This window comes from Myxocyprinus asiaticus, chromosome 19, assembly GCF_019703515.2.
Source record: "Myxocyprinus asiaticus isolate MX2 ecotype Aquarium Trade chromosome 19, UBuf_Myxa_2, whole genome shotgun sequence".
In the NCBI taxonomy this organism is placed as follows: domain Eukaryota; kingdom Metazoa; phylum Chordata; class Actinopteri; order Cypriniformes; family Catostomidae; genus Myxocyprinus; species Myxocyprinus asiaticus.
In genome coordinates, this window is record NC_059362.1 from 38,773,206 (window position 1) to 38,794,471 (window position 21,266).

The 21,266-nt window shown below is 36.6% G+C and overlaps 1 protein-coding gene across 1 annotated transcript in view; it reads right to left on the minus strand.

Moving 5' to 3' along the window:
- LOC127410085 (clavesin-2) overlaps window positions 1–3,047 on the minus strand; it is a 42,987-nt gene extending 39,940 nt beyond the window's left edge. The window contains exon 1 of the mRNA XM_051645139.1: window positions 2,040–3,047. Within this exon, the coding sequence (XP_051501099.1) occupies window positions 2,040–2,428 (389 nt within the window). The 5' untranslated portion in view covers window positions 2,429–3,047. The remainder of the gene's footprint in view (window positions 1–2,039) is intronic.
- Between the last annotated feature and the right edge of the window lie 18,219 nt (window positions 3,048–21,266).

The window sequence follows — 21,266 nt, forward strand, 5'->3', positions numbered from 1 at the left end:
AATGACTTTGATCAGAAAAATGTAAGATTCTTTGTGCTAAAGATACATTTGAAATCTAATGTATGATATATGATTAAAAATAGTGTTTGTTGAAATAAAAATGTTAAACACATTTTATGTTAAACCTTTTTGTGTATCATCTTTAAAATGTCTATGTTAGTGATGTGCTTGACAACTTAATACCTTTTGTTTAAAAAAACACATTTTATTCTCTTTGTTAAAAGTAGAAATGCTTGACAATTTGTGTTAAAGCTACATCTAAAATTACATGAAATGCTTTATCGTGTTTTGGTAACATAACTCTGTTAAAATAACGAAACTCTAAACTTTATTTTTGTTAAAATATATGTTCATATTTAAATCAGATGTGAGTTTTGCTGCATAACAGAAGTCTTTGTTTTAGAAACACATTTTTTTTCTCATAGTTAAAATAAAAAATGTAACAAACTTTTGTATTAAAGATACAGCTAGCATTCTATGTGTTGCAGTAACACAGCCTTGTTTGGTAATGCACTGGAATGATAAACTTTATTTTTGTTAGACCTTTTGTGTATCATCTTTAAAGTGACAATGTTAGAGATGTGTTTGACAACCTAATACCTATTGTTTAAAAACACATTTTCTTCTCTTTTGTTAAAAATACAAATGTAAGACTATTTGTGTTAAAGCTACATCTAAAATCACATGAAATATATTACTGTGTTTCAGTAACAACTCTGATTACATAATGTAATGTTAGACTTTATCTTTGTTAAACCATTTGTTCATTATCTTTAAATTAACAGAGTTAGTTTCACAACATTCACCTTTTTGTTTTGGAAACACATTTCCCCACTTTGTTAAAAGTAAAAATTAACTAATTTAAATATACAAGTGTTAAAGACAACTAAAATTAAACAAAAGACATTATTGTGTTTTAGTAACATAAAAGTGAAAATCTGAATGAGTTTGCTTCATAGCCAATATCCATTGTTTTAGAAACACATTTTCTCCTCTTTGTTAAAAGTAAAAATGTAAGACACTTTTTTGTTAGAGCTATAGCTAAAATTAAATGAAATAAATTATTATGTTTTAGTAAAATAAACCAAAAATATTTCGTTGTGTTTGTGTATTCATCATCTTAAAGTGAATATGTAAGTTGGTTTGTGGCCCATCTTTTATGTATTGTTTTAGAAAGACACTTTCTTATCTTTTTTTAAAAGTAAAACATAAAAGACACATTTGTGTTTAAGCTACAGCTAAAATGAAATGAAATGCAATGTTGCATTTTAGTAACATAACCCTGTTTGTTAAGCTAATGTTAAACTTTACCTTTTTTAACCCATTTATGAGTTTGAGTTGAGAGAAAAAAAAGTTTTATACCATGAATTATTTTGTCACCTCAGTTTTCCACTAAGCATTGTACACCATTAAAGATGCATCATTTAAACACATTTAAATTAACAGATGGTACAATAGGGAAGGGTGATGTCGGCTACAGCATGGGAATATCATAACAGCTGACCAAACATATGACGTAAACATAAGTATAAGGTATAAAACACCTGTTAGGCTCATAAATCATATTTTGACATTCAGTATATAATATTTTCTTCTTTGGCCTATGCACACAGCAATACACTTACCAATATAATGCAAGCACTATAGAGCAACTTATCATTATTACTACTCCTAATTCTAATTAGTTGTTTAGCAGACACTTTTATCCAAAGCCATTTACAGTATTCTTATTGCATGTAAAGTTTCCATCGAGTAGACTAACTAGGGATGAAGTGCTTTACTCAAGGACACAATGGGAATAGTTTTTGGTTACCAGCTTAGATCTTTAACCACTAAGCTACACCATCACTAAAGCAGGCTGTAAAATATGTGTAACATGGACACTGTAAGGTAAAGACCTACATTTAACTTTAATTTAACACATCCATAATGGGTACACGTCATGCTCTAGAGAAGTGAATGATGAGTGGTGCTAAAATAGACAGCACCGAGACTGCGCGTCATTGCGCACAATTAGCCAAATTCCAATAGCACCTCACCTGCTCTGATCCCAGTTCGCTGCGAATAGAACCAGTATCTTCCTCCCGTATCTATCCAAATTCGACAGAACCCCGGGAAATCCATCCTTCAGAGCCTGTTTAATGCCCGGATCGGTGGCTTTCAAGTTCTTGAACATATCCAGGTTCTGTTGGCGATACTCAAAGTACTGGGCCAGGAGGCGGAAGGCCTCGAAATGGTTAAATTTCCGTGCTCTGAGAAAGCGCAGGATGAATGCGTCGTCTGTCCTGAGAAAGCCAATGTCTGGACGGGTGATGATCATGTCCCTCACCTCCTGGATGTCCTGGTGCAAAGTGTCGGGGTTCTCCTTTAGCTCCACCTTGGCTTTCTCCAGGGTTTCTGGAGAGAGGCCTGCTTGTAAATGAGTCATTGTCCTTCACTGGATCAAGGCTATATATACTGTCCTGTCCTGTACTATGTTCTATGTATATTATAATTGATAATGAAAAATGCCAACCATAAAGAGCCCTCACACTGCAGTGCTTTCAAATCAAAACCTGACTTTGGAGATGGTCCTGAGTATAAGCTATGACACTGTTAAATAAGTCCTTGTGACTTGTACCTGTATTGTGAGTTATTACTGCAACATAATTCACATACATTCACCCATCAATTGTATGTATGGCTTAAGCTGGCTGACATCGCGCGTGTGTGTATATGATCAATCTGGTGACGTTTGTTCATTAAATCGACCACAAAATCCATTCAGTTATCCCATTCCACACCGAAAACATCAAAAATACGACCACTATAAGCTCTACTCTATCCTATCATCATCATGCGGCACCCTGCAGCATCTCTTGTCATAAGTCTCCATTTAAAACGCATTGCAAATGTTGGCATGAATTGGAGTCCGAGCATCATCAGGACGCACGATCCCAGTCTTTCTCCAACGCTAGATTTCCATCCTGTATGTCCTTCAAGAGGAGACGATACGGTCTCGATCCAGGTCCTTATGGTTCCGGTGATGTGGTGGATGGTTTACGTCAGTGCCGCTGCTGTGGCTTTGCTTTGTTGCTGATGAGAGTGACTTCAAGCCATCGCTTAGGTGATACAGTCTGTCCGTCATCACATGTCGGAGGAGGGCAGAGCGTTCGCTCTATTTCCTCCAGAGATCATTTCTTTTTTTTTTTCTTTGTTTTGTTTTGTTTTTGTATTTAGCATTTGACAGATTTATTTCATCCTTCAAACAATGATTGTGCATATTTTTCATGGAAAACATAATAATAATAAAAATTATTATTATTATTATTATTATTATTATTATTATATAAAATAATTATAATTATAAATATTATTATAGTCAAATAATGCAATAATATAATTAAAATAAAATAATAATAATAATCATTTTATATTAAAATGATTATTATTTATTATTATTATTACTAAATAAAAATCATAAAAATGGAACAAATACGTACATATTATTATTATTATTATTATTAAAAACAAAATAAAATAATAATAATAATATAATTGATACATAATAATAATACTCATATTATAATTATTGTTATTTACTATTGTTATTGTACTTATAATAATATATGGGATTATTATTATTTTATCATATTGGCTACCCCAAAATTTGATAAAACCAAACTATCCTACTAAACTTAGACATTTTGTCACTATTAATGAATTCCACATATATACATATTGTGCAAAAGGTTTAGGCAAATAAGATTTCACAAAAACATTTGTCTTAATATGGTTATTTACAGTATATTTTCAACTTTAGTGTGTAAATTTGAGACTTACAAACATTCCTTTTGCAAACAGAATAGAATAGAATAGAATAGAATAGAATAGAATAGAAGAAACAGGGAGCCCTGCAACAGATGGGATTACATCTAGGATTACATGAAGAGACAGAAGCAATTGAGACAGCCTAAATAGATAGAAGAACTGTGGCGAATTCTCCAAGAAGCTTGGAACATCTTATCAGCCAACAATCAAGAAAAGGTTTCACCATTTTCAGGTGTGTCCAGGTGTACCTTGGAGAATTGATGCTGTTTTGAAGGCAAAGGTGGTCACACCAAATAAAGATTTTTATGTTAACGTTTTTTGACATTTATTTATAAATGAAAACAATGTATGGCATTATTTTTGAAGACATCCTCACTATGCAAATTGTTTCACAAGTGCCTAAAACCTTTGCATAGTACTGTATATACACTGATGAGCCAAAACATTATGACCACTCACAGGTGAAGTGAATAATGTTGATCATCTCCTAACAAGGCCACATGTCAAGGTCTGGGTAGATTAAATGGTAAGCGAACAATCAGTTCTCATAGTCAACGTGTTGAATGCAGGAGAAATGGGCAGGAGTAAAGACCTGAGTGACTTTGACAAGAGAAAAATTGTTATGGCCAGACGACTGGGTCAGAGCATCTCTGAAACAGCAAGGCTTGTAGGGTACTCCTGGTCAGCAGTGGTGAGTACCTTCCAACAGTGGTCCGAGGAGGGACAAACCACTAACTGGCGACAGGGTGTTGGGTGCCCAAGGCTTATCGATGTGCAAGGGCAATAAAGGTTATCCCGTCTGGTCTGAACCGACAGAAGATCTACTGTGGCACATGTCACCGAAACTTTTAATGATATTTACGGGAGGAATGTGTCACAACACACAGTGCATCATACCCTGCTACGTATGGGGCTGTGTAGCCGCAGACCAGTCAGAGAGCCCATGATGACCCATATCCACCATTGAAAGCACAAAAAATGGGCACGCAAGCATCAGAACTGGACCTTGGAGCAGTGGAAGTAGGTTGCCTGGTCCAATGAGTCCCATTTTCTTTTACATCACGTGGATGGCCGTGTACGTGTGTGGCATTTACCTGGGGAAGTGATGGCACATGATGCACTGTGGGATGACGGTAAACTGGAAAAGGGATTGTGATGCTCTGGGCAATGTTCTGCTGGGAAACCCTTGGTCCGGCCATTCAAGTGGATGTCAATTTTACACGTGCCACCTACCTAAACATCGTTGCAGACCAGGTACATCCCTTCATGGCAATGGTATTCCCCGATGGCAGTGGCCTCTTTCAGCAGGATAATGCGCCCTGCCACACTGCACACTTTGTTCTGGAATGGTTTGAGGAACATGATGAAGAGTTCAAGGTGTTGCCCTGGCTCCCAAATTCCCCAGATCTCAATCCGATTGAGCATCTGTGGGATGTGCTGGACCAACAAGTGTGATCCATGGCGTCTCCCCCTTGTAACTTACAGGACTTGAAGGACCTGCTGCTAATATCTTGGTGCCAGATACCACAGGACACTTTCAGGGGTCTTGTAGAGTCGATGCCTCGGCGGGTCGGTGCTGTTTTGGCAGCACGTATAGGAACAACAGCATATTACACAGGTGGTCATAATGTTTTGGCTCATCGGTGTATATATACAGTTGAAGTCAGAAGTTTACGTACACTTAGGCTGAAGTAATTAAAACTAATTTTTTAACCACTCCACAGAATTAATATTAGCAAACTATAGTTTTGGCAAGTCGTTTAGAACATCTACTTTGTGCATGACACAAGTCATTTTTCCAACAATTGTTTACAGACAGATTGTTTCATTTTTAATTGACTATATCACAATTCAATTGGGTCAGAAGTTTACATACACAAAGTTAGCTGTGCCTTTAAACAGCTTGGAAAATTCCATAAAATGATGTCAAGCCTTTAGACAATTAGCCAATTAGCTTCTGATTGGAGGTGTACTGAATTGGAGGTGTACCTGTGGGTGTATTTTAAGGCCTATCTTGAAACTCAGTGATTTTTTGCTTGACATCATGGGAAAATCAAAAGAAATCAACCAAGACCTCAGAAAAAAAATTGTGGACCTCCACAAATCTTGTTCATCCTTGGGAGAAATTTTCAAATGCCTCTAGGTGCCATGTTCATCTGTACAAATAATAGTACGCAAGTATAAACACCATGGGACCACGCAGCCATCATACCACTCAGGAAGGAGACGCATTCTGTCTTCTAGAGATGAACGTAGTTTGGTGCGAAAAATGCAAATCAATCCCAGAACAACAGCAAAGGACCTTGTGAAGATGCTAGAGGAAACAGGTAGACAAGTATCTATATCCACAGTAATACGAGTTCTATATCGACATAACCTGAAAGCCTACTCAGCAAGGAAGAAGCTACTGCTCCAAAACCACCATAAAAAAGCCAGACTACAGTTTGCAAGTGCACATGGGGACAAAGATCTTACTTTTTGGAGAAATGTCTTCTGGTCTAATGAAACAAAAATTTAACTGTTTGGCCATAATGACCATCGTTATGTTTGGAGGAAAAAGGATGAGGCTTGCAAGCCAAAGAACACCATCCCAACAGTGAAGCATGGGGGTGGCACCATCATGTTGTGGGGGTGCTTTGCTGCAGGAGGGACTGGTGCACTTCACAAAATAGATGGAATCATGAGGATGGAAAATTATGTGTATATATTGAAGCAGCATATCAAGACATCAGCCAGGAAGTTAAAGCTTGGTCGCAAACGGGTCTTCCAAATGGTCAATGACCCCAAGCATACCTCCAAAGCTGTGGCAAAATGGCTTAAGGACAACAAAGTCAAGGTTTTGGAGTGGCCATCACAAAGCCCTGACCTCAATCTGATAGAAAATTTGTGGGAAGAACTGAAAAAGTGTGTGCGAGCAAGGAGACCTATAAACCTGACTTGGTTACACCAGTTCTGTCAGGAGGAATAGGCCAAAATTCCAATATTGTGAGAAACTTGTGGAAGGCTACCCAAAATGTATGACCAAAGGTAAACATTTAAAGGCAGTGCTACCAAATACTAACAAAGTGTATGTAAACTTCTGACCCACTGGGAATGTGATGAAAGAAATAAAAGCTGAAATAAATCATTCTCTCTACTATTATTCTGACATTTCACATTCTTAAAATAAAGTAGTGATCCTAGCTGACCTAAGACAGAATTTTTTCTACTATTAAATGTCAGAAATTGTGAAAAACTGAGTTTAAGTGTATATGGCTAAGGTGTATGTAAACTTCTGACTTTAACTGTATATACAGTATATATAAGATATAAGACAGTTTACAAAAAGTATGTTTTAAAAAAAAACATTATTACAATTAATTTCAACACAATGAATTTCAATAAATTATGAATTATGTCAATATTGTATTGAACCACATTAACATTAACAGTTTGGGAGATGGGTAATATGGTCTCATCATATATTAAGGCTACCATTTCCACTGATTTCTTTCAAAATGTTCCTAATTCTATTTAAACATCTAACAATATGTTTTATTTTTATGCCTTCATTTGATAGTGACATTCATGTTGTCAAATGTTTCCACTAAGCCATTTTTCTTCCAAATATTTATAAACACAATAGTGTATTCTTGAAAGGTCAGTGGCATTATTATGGAAAGAGGGCATTGTGCCTGAGAGGTATTGCCTGAGGCTCCCCCCACACAAGGCAGGACTTAATATTCAAATAAGATGTATCAGGCTAAGAAGGTATTTGTTTTTATGCATTCTCCCAAAGGATAAATGAATGCAGTCACAGGCGGTAGTGCACAGGTTGCACTAACTGCAGCCAAACCTGTGAAAAGGATCATATGCCCTCTGGAGAGTAAATTGCACATTCACAAACAAAAGTCTATAGGCTATCCATGACTAAACACTGATTTAGACTTGCAAAGCTCTCAGTTGGTCTAAAATACATGAATACAAACACATGCTAAATTGAAATGCGCACACAACTGAGGGCACGTATACTGTATGCATATATGGTCACACAAAAGCATGCACACACACCAGTACACAAAGTACTTAACTGAGTACAATCAAAGCTCTCAAGGACCATCTGTGGTGATGCAGCCTCTTTTTATTCCAAGTGGACTGAATTTTAACCTGTGACAGTGTTTCATAATAAAAATCTCATTAACAAGGCTGATTAATTATTTTTAAAATATGATTGCAAATTAAGTATGTCTCCTTAAGGTTCTTACCTCTGTACATAATTACAAAAGTATACACATTTATTATTTAAAAGCTGAAGTGTGTCATTTTTTTCAATGTTAAAGAACTTTCTCCTCTTCCAGCTTAATATGCAGAGACAACTATATATGTCATTCTCAGTCACCATTCATCTTTTTTCCATACAATGAAATTGTATGATGACAGAATTTAAATTTTTGGGTGAACTATCCCTTTAACGATGGTCAGTTGTGACTGACGCTGGATCAGACATTGTGTGGAGATTATGAAAGTCATACAGCTGGCTAAGAGCTGGTGAGCTGGAACAGACAGACAGTACAGTGGGGATAATGTCACATGTTCAGGTCGGGCCAAGGGATGGTCACAAAGTGTGGAGGGGGAAGGGCTCCCTGGGGAAACTAGATGGAGGGATGATAATTACATTCAGCACTCTGGGAGATGTGGAGGAAATCAAATGAATGGAACTGCTTGCATTTGAAATTAACTTTGTTGCAAAAGGGCAGCTGTCACTTAAAATGGGTTTGCGGCTATTTTGCCTATCTTTGCAATGAGTTGATGAGGTTTATTAAGGGTTATCTCATTTTAAAACAAGTCAAAAGGGGTAATTTTAGGTTTAGTTAAAGTGTAATATTTCAAAGAGATTGGTTGAGGCATACGTTTCTGGTATTATGCAATGTTTATCTCAAAGTACAAGGCATGCATCTAATTTAAAAAATGCTCTTAGAAGCTTTTATCTAGCATGGTCGTTATGGTGGAGGTTTTTTTATGGTAATATCTTCCTTCAGCAGGACATTAATATGGGTGAATTCTCCTGAATTTGATCATCCAAAGGGCATCAAAACAATGGCTTAAAGCCCAACTCTGTACATTATGAGTGGACCATGTCATTTCACCATTTAGATTTTTGGCAGCTTTAACCCTTAAACGCATACCTCGGGTCTTTAGAGACACGGAACCTCATTCCACCCCCTGTACCTCATCCATTTTTTGGAGTTGTGCCCAAAGCTCTATAGTATTCCTCAATCTATCTCTTATAAATAGTATGACACAAAAAACTGCCAAAAAAAATAATTATTATTAAGTGCCAAAAGTGTATAGGGTTTCCAGAGTGTCTGTTTTATTTTTATATATTTATTTTTTTTTGCTATCCTTAAATGATATTTTTTATAATTATTACATATCTATTTAAGTTTTCTATCACAGGATATCCATTTCTCTGTGTATTACAAGAGAAATGAGTACTATATCATATTGACTTTTTGTGCAACAATGAACTAACAACAATGGTGAATTATCAGTATTTTATATGCAAATGCATATACATAATATACACGTTATTTATTATTCAAGGTGGTGCTGATGTTTCAGTTATTGACTTGATTTATGTTTGACATTGCTATTTGACAAAGAAACAGCATTGAAGTAAACTATAGCAAGTGTAACACATGAAAAGTATGATATGACTATTGTCATTCGGGTGTCTACGGAATTATTGTAAGTTGTGCATTTATTTAGACTCAACAAATGCCTGAGAAAATACACATAAGATACACATAAGCTACACATACATTACACATACATTACACAAGTGTAGATTATGTCCATCAGTCCATCATAAAAGACAAAAGTGATTTCTGGCTAGCACCGGCTGCATTTAGTCATCATCAATCAGAGTCACTTAGTAGTGGGGTCCGACACCAAGCAGGAACAGAGCTGGATCTGGCAGGCACTGGTAACCTCGGGATATGAATTGAGACATAGAAACAAATAGAATAATATTAGCGTAGATGTCATTACATTTTATGCAGAGATATAGATCATGATAGGTGTTTCTGGTTCCGGCACACCAAACTAAAGCAGCCTAATTGTGAGTTGATGGATAAATTAGGTGCATGCCTGGCTAAATAGATTCTTTACTCTTTAGTCTAGACTTAAACTGAATGAGTGTGTCTGTGTCCCTAACAGTGTTAGGGAGACTATTCCATAGCTTAGGAGCCAAATAGGACAAGGATCTACCTCTTTTTGTGGATTTTGATATTCTAGGAACTATTAACGAGCCAGAATTTTGTGATCGTAATGAACGTAATGGAATATAGCGTGTCAGAAGGTCACATAATCACCGTGGAGCTAGACCATTGAAAAATTTTGTATGTAATTAACAAAATGTAAAAATTAATACGAAATTTAACAGGTAGCCAATTTAATGACGATAAAATGGGGCTAATATGATCATATTTCTTGGTTTTAGTCAGCACTCTGGCAGCTGCATTTTGAACCAATTGAAGTTGATTTACTGAACTTGCTGGACATCCTCTTAGTAAGGCATTACAATAATCTAGTATTGAGGTCATGAACGCATGAATTCGTTTTTTGGCATCAGCAACAGAGAGCATGTGTCGTAACTTAGCAATATTTCTGAGGTGGAAGAACCACCAATCAGACATCCAGCCATTCAGTGACACTAATCTACTATAAACCTCATCACCACAACAAGCAGGGAAGGGGCCAGAGCATATTACAGAGTCTGACATAATTTTTGCAAGTTCACACACCTCTTTAACATTACCTTTAGTGACCTCCAACAGGCGAAGCCAAACATCGATAGTGCCAACATGAATAACAATTTTAGGAAATCTACGTTTAGCATTAACCAGCACTTGTAAATTTGATATGATGTCAGACGCTTGAGCCCCGGAAATGCATTTAACAGTGGTGGCTGGAGTGTCTATTTCCACGTTCCTTACAATAGAATCACCAATTATTAAGGCTCTTTCAACATGATTCTCAGTGGGTGCATCACTGAGTGGGGAGAATCGATTGGAAACCCTAAAAAGAACGGGAGAGTGATGTCACTTTACTGAGTGAGTATGCCACTGAGACGTCACCCAAACGCCCTGCTGCGGGGGCTCTAGAGCTGGAGCCAAAGTGTGTGTGTTGCTCACTGTTTTACCTGCATCTGAAACAGTATCTACAGGCTTCTCTTTCTCACTGACCTCCACTAGTGTTCAGATGCGTGTCTCTAAATCATTAACCTTCTCCGTCAGCCTGACTAATTCCTTATATTTATCACATGTGAATCCCTCACTGCTGATGGAAGAAGCTATAGTAAACATGTGGCATGCAATGCAGGAAGAAATAACATGAGCGGATGCCATGACTTACCGCAATTGTTTGCTGTTGTTGTTGTTATGGTTGTTCTTGACTGGTGAGGGTTTGAGATCGATGTCAAAAAAAGCAAGTACAAAACAGAAATTTGAGATCGATGTCAAAAAAAGCAAGTACAAAACAGAAATGTCATTCTTCCAAAGCAAACCTAGATGTATAATACATTCTGACTAATTATGCCTATTTTTCAAATAATGCCATTTGTAGAATGTATTTTTTCTCCACAAAATCAAATGTATTGTTAAAAACAACACTTACTGTACAGCAGTTATATGAATTTTCACTTTTTTTATTTCTACTTACATTAAAATTCAAATTGCAATTACGAATCCTTTTTACCACCTACTGAATTGGAATTTAAAAAGGCATTCTCAGTTCCACACTGAATGGTGCACAGCCCTCCAACATACATGGTAGTTAATCTTTGTCAAGGAATCCAGTTTTTCAAAGCAATGAGAACATGCTATAGTATAGAACATGCTATGGTAAATCTGAGTATCCTTCTTATCCACAGCCATTGAATAAATTTGATACAAAAGAATAGACTGGAAAAAATTTTGCTTGATTGTTTTAGGTCTACTTTACCAGATGATGGCAGTATTGTGATACAATATTGCTTTTACATGTACTAAATGTGAGGAAAACAAATAGGCCTTTCCAATATACAGTATCAGCCGATATAACTGTATAACTATATTCCTGTATAACTGTTGACAATAAACAATAAAACATAATAAAACTCAAAATGAATCTCTTCATGTATACAGTAATTTGAACACATGAGACACTGGGTCAAAGTGAAGGTGTAGAACAGTCCGTCTAAAAATGACTTTGCAGTAATAAACAAGGCATATACTCTATAATAATGCCATCATACTTTATTTAAAGGGTACATACGTGCTATTCTTTGTGACTTACTGGTAGGGATTGCAGTCTCTGGCAAGGGTGAGACAGTAACAAAATAGGTCAGAGTGCAATGAATCAAACTGCCTCTTCATATCAGTGTAAAAGTGTCATAACCTTCAATTCTAAATCACCTGTGGAGAAGGTGACATGGGTGAGTGCAGATCTGACCATGTGGAATAGACCAGCATTGTGACTCAGAGCTCTGCTGTGATCAGAAACGTCATGCCCTCAGGGGTAAGCCTTGCATCTCTGCAGATATATAACAAACCTGTCAAACATAACAAATTGTATTTGTTTATTATTATTATTTCGGATGTTTTGAACCTTTGAAGTCCATATGATTTAAACACATAATCAGAGAACCGATCCTTAAACTCATAATAATATTGGGCTACTTTTTGTGTGTTTGTGTAAAAACAGTGGCATATCACAGACTTGGACATAAAGCTGTGGAGCCATGGAGTGGCTGCATGAAGTTCTGACCATCTGTAGATACATAATTTTCAACTTCGGCAACCATACCAGAGATTATTTTATACCTCCATCAACCTCCACGGCTTTACCATAGGAGAGAGCATAGTGGTCAAGGGGATCATGTGAGTCTTGTAAGCCAATCTTATAACGCTTTGTTTTGCTAACCTTGTAGGCTTCCCCTTGGTAAAGGGGTTCTGGTCATTTCTAGAAGGTAATTTCCTGGTTACCTAAAGTCTTATGAGAGCTGTATGTGATGTTCCCACACTAGCTGTGTCCCAAATGACGCACTATACACTATACACTTACAGAATACACTATGCACTCAGCTATGAAGTGTCTGATTTTTTTTATATTTTTTTTTAAGTGAAATATCATCCCAAATGGAACCATTTTTTATTTTTATTTTTTAACTACACAGAAACAGCTGATGGAAGTGATGTTTCAAATGCATGCGATTTGTTACCAAGTTCAGCACTTATATCTAAAATAATGAACATATTCACACAGCATGGGGTGATGGTAAAGCATTCAAATCACATTGGTAAGGTGCTGTCTTCACTGTTTTGATGGTTGGAGACATCAAAATAATTTCACTTTTGTTAAGCCTTTCTTTGTTGCACACTGGATTTAGTTGTCTGGGCAGGATCTCTCAAGGTCAAATATAAGCTTTGTTGTGTTCCATTTTTTTTTGCAATCAAAAGTCTTTCAATACCTTTGGCATCATCTGACAATGATGTTACACCCTAAGTGGAAGGCCATTGATTGCAAATACTGGCTCATCTCACCTCAAAAAGACATGGGAGAACAATTAGCTAAGGATTTAATAAAGTTTGAAACCCTACTGCTTCCTTCATATGGATTAATAAAGGCAGCTGTTCATTTGGGCTCATGAAATGCCACTCTGGTGGTGCTGGTGCTCCCCTGCTTCCTGTCGTCATTGAAGTCAGTCTCCCTCACTCTTCTGCCAACTCTAATTTTTAATCATTAAGGCTTTTCCCAAAATGTGTTTGTGCCTGGCTCATTTCCCATCATATGGAGCTTGTTATGCAAAGCATTGTTATGCAAACCCCTAACACTAAGTATCAAACTGTATGTTACTCACCCCTTACCATTCGTGCTACCAACACCAGTGATACCCAAAATCACGTGGCTTGTTCAGGAGTGGTATGCTTTTATTTTTATAAGCAATCAGACTTATGCTTTTTGCCTGGTGGATGATAAAACATAAAAAAATCCCATAGACTTGCATTGAAGAACGAACCATGTCTAGGGATCAGAATATCATAAAGACTTTGTGTTGGGCTCTTTTGACTTGTATTAGTAAGTAACTACTCAGAACACCCCATCAACCAAATAGCAACAAGCTAGCAACCACTTAGAACCCCTTAGCAACCACATAGCAATGCTTTTACAACCACCCAGAACAGCTGAGCATCATGGTAGTAAGTTTTGCATGACCAAGCACGATTTTCTTTTAAAAAAGTTCAGTACTTGTATCACAATTCCACCAGAAATAAAAGTAAATATAAAAAATTCAGTACAGTTAAATGGGCAAAACATCACAAGGTTTCACTACATAATTAATAAAAATTGTTTTTTTAAATTTTGTAAAAATTTATTTTACATGATCCTCTTTAAACACCTCTACCATTATAATGAACAATTAATTCATCTTAAAGGGTTTAGGACAATTACTGTAAAATTCTTTATTCACATTAGTGTCCAATTCTCTTAAGTCCACCAAGTCAATGTCTAAATGTAATTAAAACTCAGTATGACTCAAGAAACAACACAACATTGCCAGCTTATTCTGATGTTGGCAAGCAATGCATTCTTAAGAGCACTCAAATCTCCTTAAGAGCCATGAGTATAAGAGGTGCTGTTATTGTACAGGGGCCATGTATTGAGCAGACTAGCGCAGTAAGCAAGACTTAGAACAGATGGATACATTTTTGCATTATCTTTTAAAAGCACAAGCTCATGGTTTGCTGAAACAATGCATGCCAGACAGGGAAGTTACATTTACTGTTCCGCAGTTCTCAAACAGAAAATAATTATTTCCCGGATGTATGTTTTGGGTTTTAACAGTAACTGAACTGGGATCAAATCTTTAAATCATGTTAACTAAGTAGACAGATTCTGAGTGCAAACTTCTGCATTATACCTGACAAAAGAGCAAATAACTTGAAAAGGGAAGGAGAAGTGGATTATAGCATTCTCTGCCGAGTGTGCACAACAAAAAAATGCAGCAAGTCACATTCTCATACCATAATTTAAAGGGATAGTTCACCCAAATATAACAAAAAGCTGTCATCATTTACTCACACTGTCATTCAAAACCTATGCCTTTTTCTTCCATCGAACACAAAAGGAGATACTTTCAGCAGAACGTCCAAGCTTCTCTTTTCCATATAATAAAAGCTTGAGTTTGGAACGACAAGAGGGTGAGTAAATGATGACTATATACCCTGGAATTAAACAATCACATTTAAATGTTGGCGAGTGAAAATTGTAATTTCTAAATCCAGTGTCATTAAATAGAGGGATAAATAATTAAGGGATGGCTATTAGAACTAGGTGTAAATAGCACCTCCCACACAGCATGGCTATTTGAACTCTAATAGTCTAGTAGAAACACACAAATTTAAGACAAACGGCACCCCTATTGTTGAAGAGGTGAGGGGTGTAACGATGGTGTGGATGTGTTTTTTTCATGAGGATGACCTGGGTTCAATTATGCCTTTGGTCACACTTTTCCCCACCCTGTTTCATGTCCCCATTCTTAATATTTCCTTTAATACTACTTACAATAATAAATAAAAATAAATATAAAGGTTGATTTCCTCACAGTGATTTGGTCACGGTGAAGATCGGTGAGTTGAGAGAAAGGTTTGATCTGGGTAAAATTAACCATGGTTTTACTATAGTAATATATTAGCAACCATGTTTTTTTTGTGGTGTAGCTTAAATGCAACTAACCATGGTATTACTACAGTAATATGGTGTTAATATAGTAACCATGTTACATTTTGTGGTTACTATGATTTTACCACAAAATACCATGGTGATACTATGGTTACTGTAGTAAAATCATGGTTAATTTTGTAATTTTGCTAGGGTTAGGTCAAGGGGTTGGTATAGTCTGTGGGACTCAATAAACATGCTGCAGTGATGCCCCTTTACTGTATTTTAGCATTTCATGCAGTCCAAATTGAATGCAATCTAGACTTTCTATATTTCAATTTACTTCAACTATTGACTTTGTTCGAGCAAACTGCAGTAGTGGATATTTGGATAGAAGTGTGAGGTCAAATCAGCCCATATCTCTCTTGGCAGCTTAGCACATTTGCATTTTATTGAACATATAGTGTAAAATTCTGATTGAAGCAGCAGTTTGGAACTATATGATGATGACGTTTAACATACCTCAGTAAATCCGCCATAAAAAGATGTTCTTTTCCCATTTTTGAAATTATATTGGTGAAATATGCAAGAACATATGGCTTGACTTAAAAAAATACTGCAAGATTTTCAGAAGTGGATGACCTCAAGAGAACATGTTCTAGATCTCTGTCCTGTTTTAATCTCACGCTGCTGTTAAAATCTGACTGGTTTTGAGAATGAAAAGGTTCTTCTGGCAGGTTTAATTATCAGCTAACAGAACAGCAGTACATGATAAGAACAGGACATAAATCTTGCTGGCTTTCCTTAAGAGAATTCTCCCATCTCTTAAACAGGATTTGATGGCACACCAGTCATAATGGATGCTGATTAGAGATGTCTGAACAAATTCTTTTTACATTTGCAAAGTGTTTGTAAATCAATCATATTTTGTAGGGAAGAAAATGTTGACAAATAAAACTTCATCAAAAACAAAATGTATTTGCCTACAAAAAAAGCACATGAGGACTTCTGGGAACACTTGAGATATGACTAAAAAAAGAAACTCTTTCACTGAAACTAATTGTCTGAACAAAGATTTTGACATTTAAGTAAAAATGAACTGAAATGAAAGACTTAATCCATACACTAACACTGGCAATCTCATACTGACTCTGCATCCCAGTTCACATACTACCTATCCTAAATAGCATTCATGGTAAGATATAGTTAGTCTCAAATGATAGCATGTTAAAAAAAAAAAAAAAAATAGTATGCAAAAGGTTGCTGGATGAATGTAAAATGCTGAGGAAAATGAGGCTCAAATTGCCATAGCAATTTTTTAAAATGAACACACCTAAAGTTAGGTAATAGGCTAATTCATTTTAAATAAATTAATTTAGATCTATGCTAAAGCTTATATGGAAATGTCAGTAGCAACAAAGGTGTCTGTGACAAAAATTTACACATATATGTTGTTGAACTATGTCCCAATACTGGTGCACTACACTCTCTATACTACACTCACAATGATGGACTTTCTCATCACAGAAACATACTTTTAGCACATAAGATGTGAATTGGGATGCAGGCTAAATCTGTAATATTCAGATTATTTTTGGTTGTAGCAATTCTGCAACAGATTGCAGCAAACAAGGGTGCGGGTTTGGAATGAAATTTGGTAGGAACATTACAAGGAGGATAATATTCAAAATGTTGGTTTTAAGAAAATGCAAGAACGTCAGTCTGGTCACATAGGCAAAATAAAATTAGTTCCTCATACATAACAGGTCATATTTCCTATTTCTCTGCCCCAGCACATTAAATATTATCCTGATCTGTTTGTTTGTTTGTTTTTGTAACAAGGAAAGGTTGGGCAAGGAGGAGGCGGGAACCGGCTGAACAGTCAACATAAAGTTTAATGGTCAACATAAACTTAACCACATGAAACATAAGGGGACACACACACAAAACGCGACCGCGTGCGTCTCTCTCTCTCGAACCAGCGTCTCTGGCTGCCCCTTATCTCGCTCTCCTGCTGATCAGCTGATTCAGTGCTGGCCATGCTCCATCACGGCCCGGCCATGCCCTCCTCCTCGTCACAGTTTTATTTGTTGAATTTTTTTTGTTTTGTTTTTTTGTTTCATGACAGATTACATGACGATGATATGCAATGCGATAAACCTAAAATTAATCTGTCAAAATCAAATTCAACTGTTTTCTAGTAGATCTACATTGAAAACACAATATCCAAGGAACATAAAGTGACATTCTGTAAAATGTATTATACGCCATTAAACAAATGGAAACCTAAACAAAATGTAGGGTAAATTAACAAGTTACATTTGCAAAATGACATCTCAAGATAGACAAATTAATAATAATAATACATTTTATTTATAAGCGCCTTTCAAGACTCTCAAGGACACTTTACATACATAATCAAGTTTACAATAAGAACATAAAAGATACAAATCTAAAATCACAAATACAAATATGCATAATCATAAAAATGAATACATTCATAAATAAAGGTTATTTGTAGTAAGCCAATTTAAAAAGGTGGGTTTTGAGGAGAGACCTGAAAGTGTAAAGACAATCACAATTACGGATATCTGGCGGTAAAGAGTTCCAGAGTCGTGGAGCAGCACTGCTAAAGGATCTGAACCCCAAAGAAGTTAGACGAACCGAAGGTATCACAAGAGAGAGAGAGGAGCAGGATCTAAGAGTACAGGTAGGAGAATATATATGAAGAAGATCTAGAAGATAGGAAGGTGCTAGGCTATGAAGAGCCTTAAAAGTCAGTAACAGAATCTTGTATTCGATACGAAATTTAAACAGGAAGCCAGTGAAGTTGTTGAAGAATAGGAGTTATATGGACAGAGTCAGAGGTTTGTGAAATAATCCGTGCAGCTGAGTTTTGTACCAGCTGTAATTTATACTTAAATTTACTAAATAGAAGGGAATTACAATAATCCAAACGGGACGTGACCAGAGCATGTACAAGAGTGACAGTGCTGTGAGTTGAAAGAGATGAACGAAGACAATTTATTGTGCGCAAGTGGAAGTAAGCAGTCCCGGGTAATATTATTTACATGTGCTTCAAAAGAAAGAGTGCTATCCAGAATGACACCCAGACTCTTAACTTTGAAACAGGGAAGGACAGTGGAATTGTCAATGGTCAGAGCAAAACTTTTTGAATTGACAAGATTATGCTTAGTACCTACAAGATTTACCTCAGTTTTATTACTACTGAGTTTGAGGAAATTACAAGAAAACCATGATTGTATTTCAAGTAGACCGTTATGAAGGGAAAACGGTAGAAGAGAAGAATTTGGCTTGGTGGACATATAGAGCTGGGTGTCAACAGCATAGCAGTTAAAGTGGATTCCAAATTTCCTAAAAATATAACCGAGAGGTAGGAGATAGTTTATAAATAATAAAGGGCCTAAGACTGATCCCTGTGGAACTCCAGTAGTAACTGGAGAGCACTGTGAACAAACATTTTTCAATTTAACGAACTGAGTGCGACCAGAGAGATAACATTTAAACCAAGTGAGAGAAGTGCCTGTAATACCAATGGATAATATAATAATAATAATAATAATAATAATAATAATAATAAATTATGGGGATAATTTACATTTTCCCCCACTTTCTACTTTCCAACCCCCCTCACTCCTCAGGATGTTTTCTATTTTTAAAAGACAGAAGACATTTGTACACAAAACATTTTTTTTTCTCCAGAAAATCTTTATGCAGCATTTGAAAAACAACTGTGATTGGTGCATCCTGAACATAATTGAGAAAATTAACAGGTGCCACGTGACAACACCATTTCTGCCCTGCTCCAGAAGCTGAGACAATAATTTAAACATGAATTATGATACAGAGATACTTTAATAGTCATTAAAATAAAAAAATAAAACAGTATAAATTTAAAGTTTGTGGTAAAATTGCCTAAATGTTGGTGGGGACAATTCTGATTTTCTAAAAGTTGGTAGGGACATGTCCATACCATCCCTACCTAAATCTACGTCTATGGCAGCAAATAAATACTATTTTCATAAAAATCTTGTACCTGACTCAACCCTTAACTAGTATGGTTTCCACTTCTCGTCCTTTGCTTCTCACTGATTCTCGCAAAGCTGCGAATTTAAGAGCTTGAGCTTTAAGAGCTTTGCGCTCACGCTGCTTGGTCCATTGAGCCGTATCCATCTACAGAGCCATACAGGTGTATTAACCAAGGTTGTGTCTCCACCTGTGTACTTGATGCTGCTAAACCAGAAACATCAGATGTGTCGCTAGACTTCAGAATCAGATGAACTGTGGTATAAATGCATACCAACCCAATTAATTGAGAAGTAACTGATATACTCCAAGTCTAGATAAACATTTTAATGCAAAGAAGAACTTGATGACAGATTTGATTATTATGGCTTATAAATGCCCCCCATTTGTAATGTATATATATAAATGCCCCCCTCTCTACTAAATTGCTCTTAGCACCCCATGGCATCCTTTGAACACACCGTTGAAAACCCTTGTAATAGATGAAACACAGTGGGTTATAGAGCTTAGGTATATGAAAACATCGGGTCAAGAGCTCATGAATAATTTCTACACTGAACTGCTTTGTAATCGCCGCTTTTCAAAAAATGTTCGCTCCGCCACTACCTCAGTTTATAAAATTAACCAGCATATTCCATGAATTCCAGTTCCCTGGGGGCTGCCATGGATACACAATCATGACAGTAATCCACAGCTTAAATAGTGCAGTCCCATCAAAGCAATGGTTTGAAGACCGAACAGGCTCTGATGAGGGTTTGCCCAAGCATAATGAGGCCCTGTAATCAGTGCTGTGTTGACCCATGCCTGTCTCTACATTGACCAATCCTGTTACAGCTCTTTAACTTTTGAAGTAGACACGGAACTGCCAGCCGAGCTGAATATATGTGACGGCAATAACTAGCTAATTTGCCAGTGAGTAATTTATTATGATTAGACTCTGGGGTTTCTAATACTGGTACAACAAAAGACACAAAGGCAGTTAAAAGAGATTTGAAAATGTGTGTCAAGGAATATATCAAGGAGTCATCTTGCGATTCCTATTTCTCATATCACTCTGCAAACTTTAGTAAGCTAATAAAAGTCCAAACAAGTCAAATCAATATTACATGTCCATTTATGTATTTATTTGTCTTGTAAGTCTTGTAATAAGTGGGATACTGAGCAGTCAGACAGACAATGTCTTCTACTCACTAAAACAAGAAAGGTGACAAAGATCTGCAAGATTTATTTGCCTGTCAACTTTGGCCCACCACGGCACAGCCTTGTGTGTCCCGTACTGAAAAAAGAGATCCCTCTTTGAGCGCCGCCAGTGTGGCAGGGCAAATATTGACCCGTTCCTGTTACAGATGAGTCTCTATGGTGAAATTGGAGGAACACGATTGGCAGACCACTGATGAATGTTCATTAGAGCATCTCAGCCAGACGTTAAAGCAACCTGGCAGACCTTGGTGCTCCCTTTATCTCTGTGTCAACTTTTTATAACTCTTTATTCTGGCTCCACAATCCTTCTATATGCCATTGTTGGTCATCAAAGCCAATGTAGCACTTGAATGGCAATGATCACAAATGGAGGAGGTAAAGACAAATGAACTAGTGAACACTTCATAAGACCTCAGTTTGGGATATGAGTGTGTATGGGGCCTGAGTGGGATGCATAGACAGAGGTGATCTGCCACCTCTCTCTAGTTCCATTTGGACCCACTTTATATTAGGTGTCTTTAAAGACA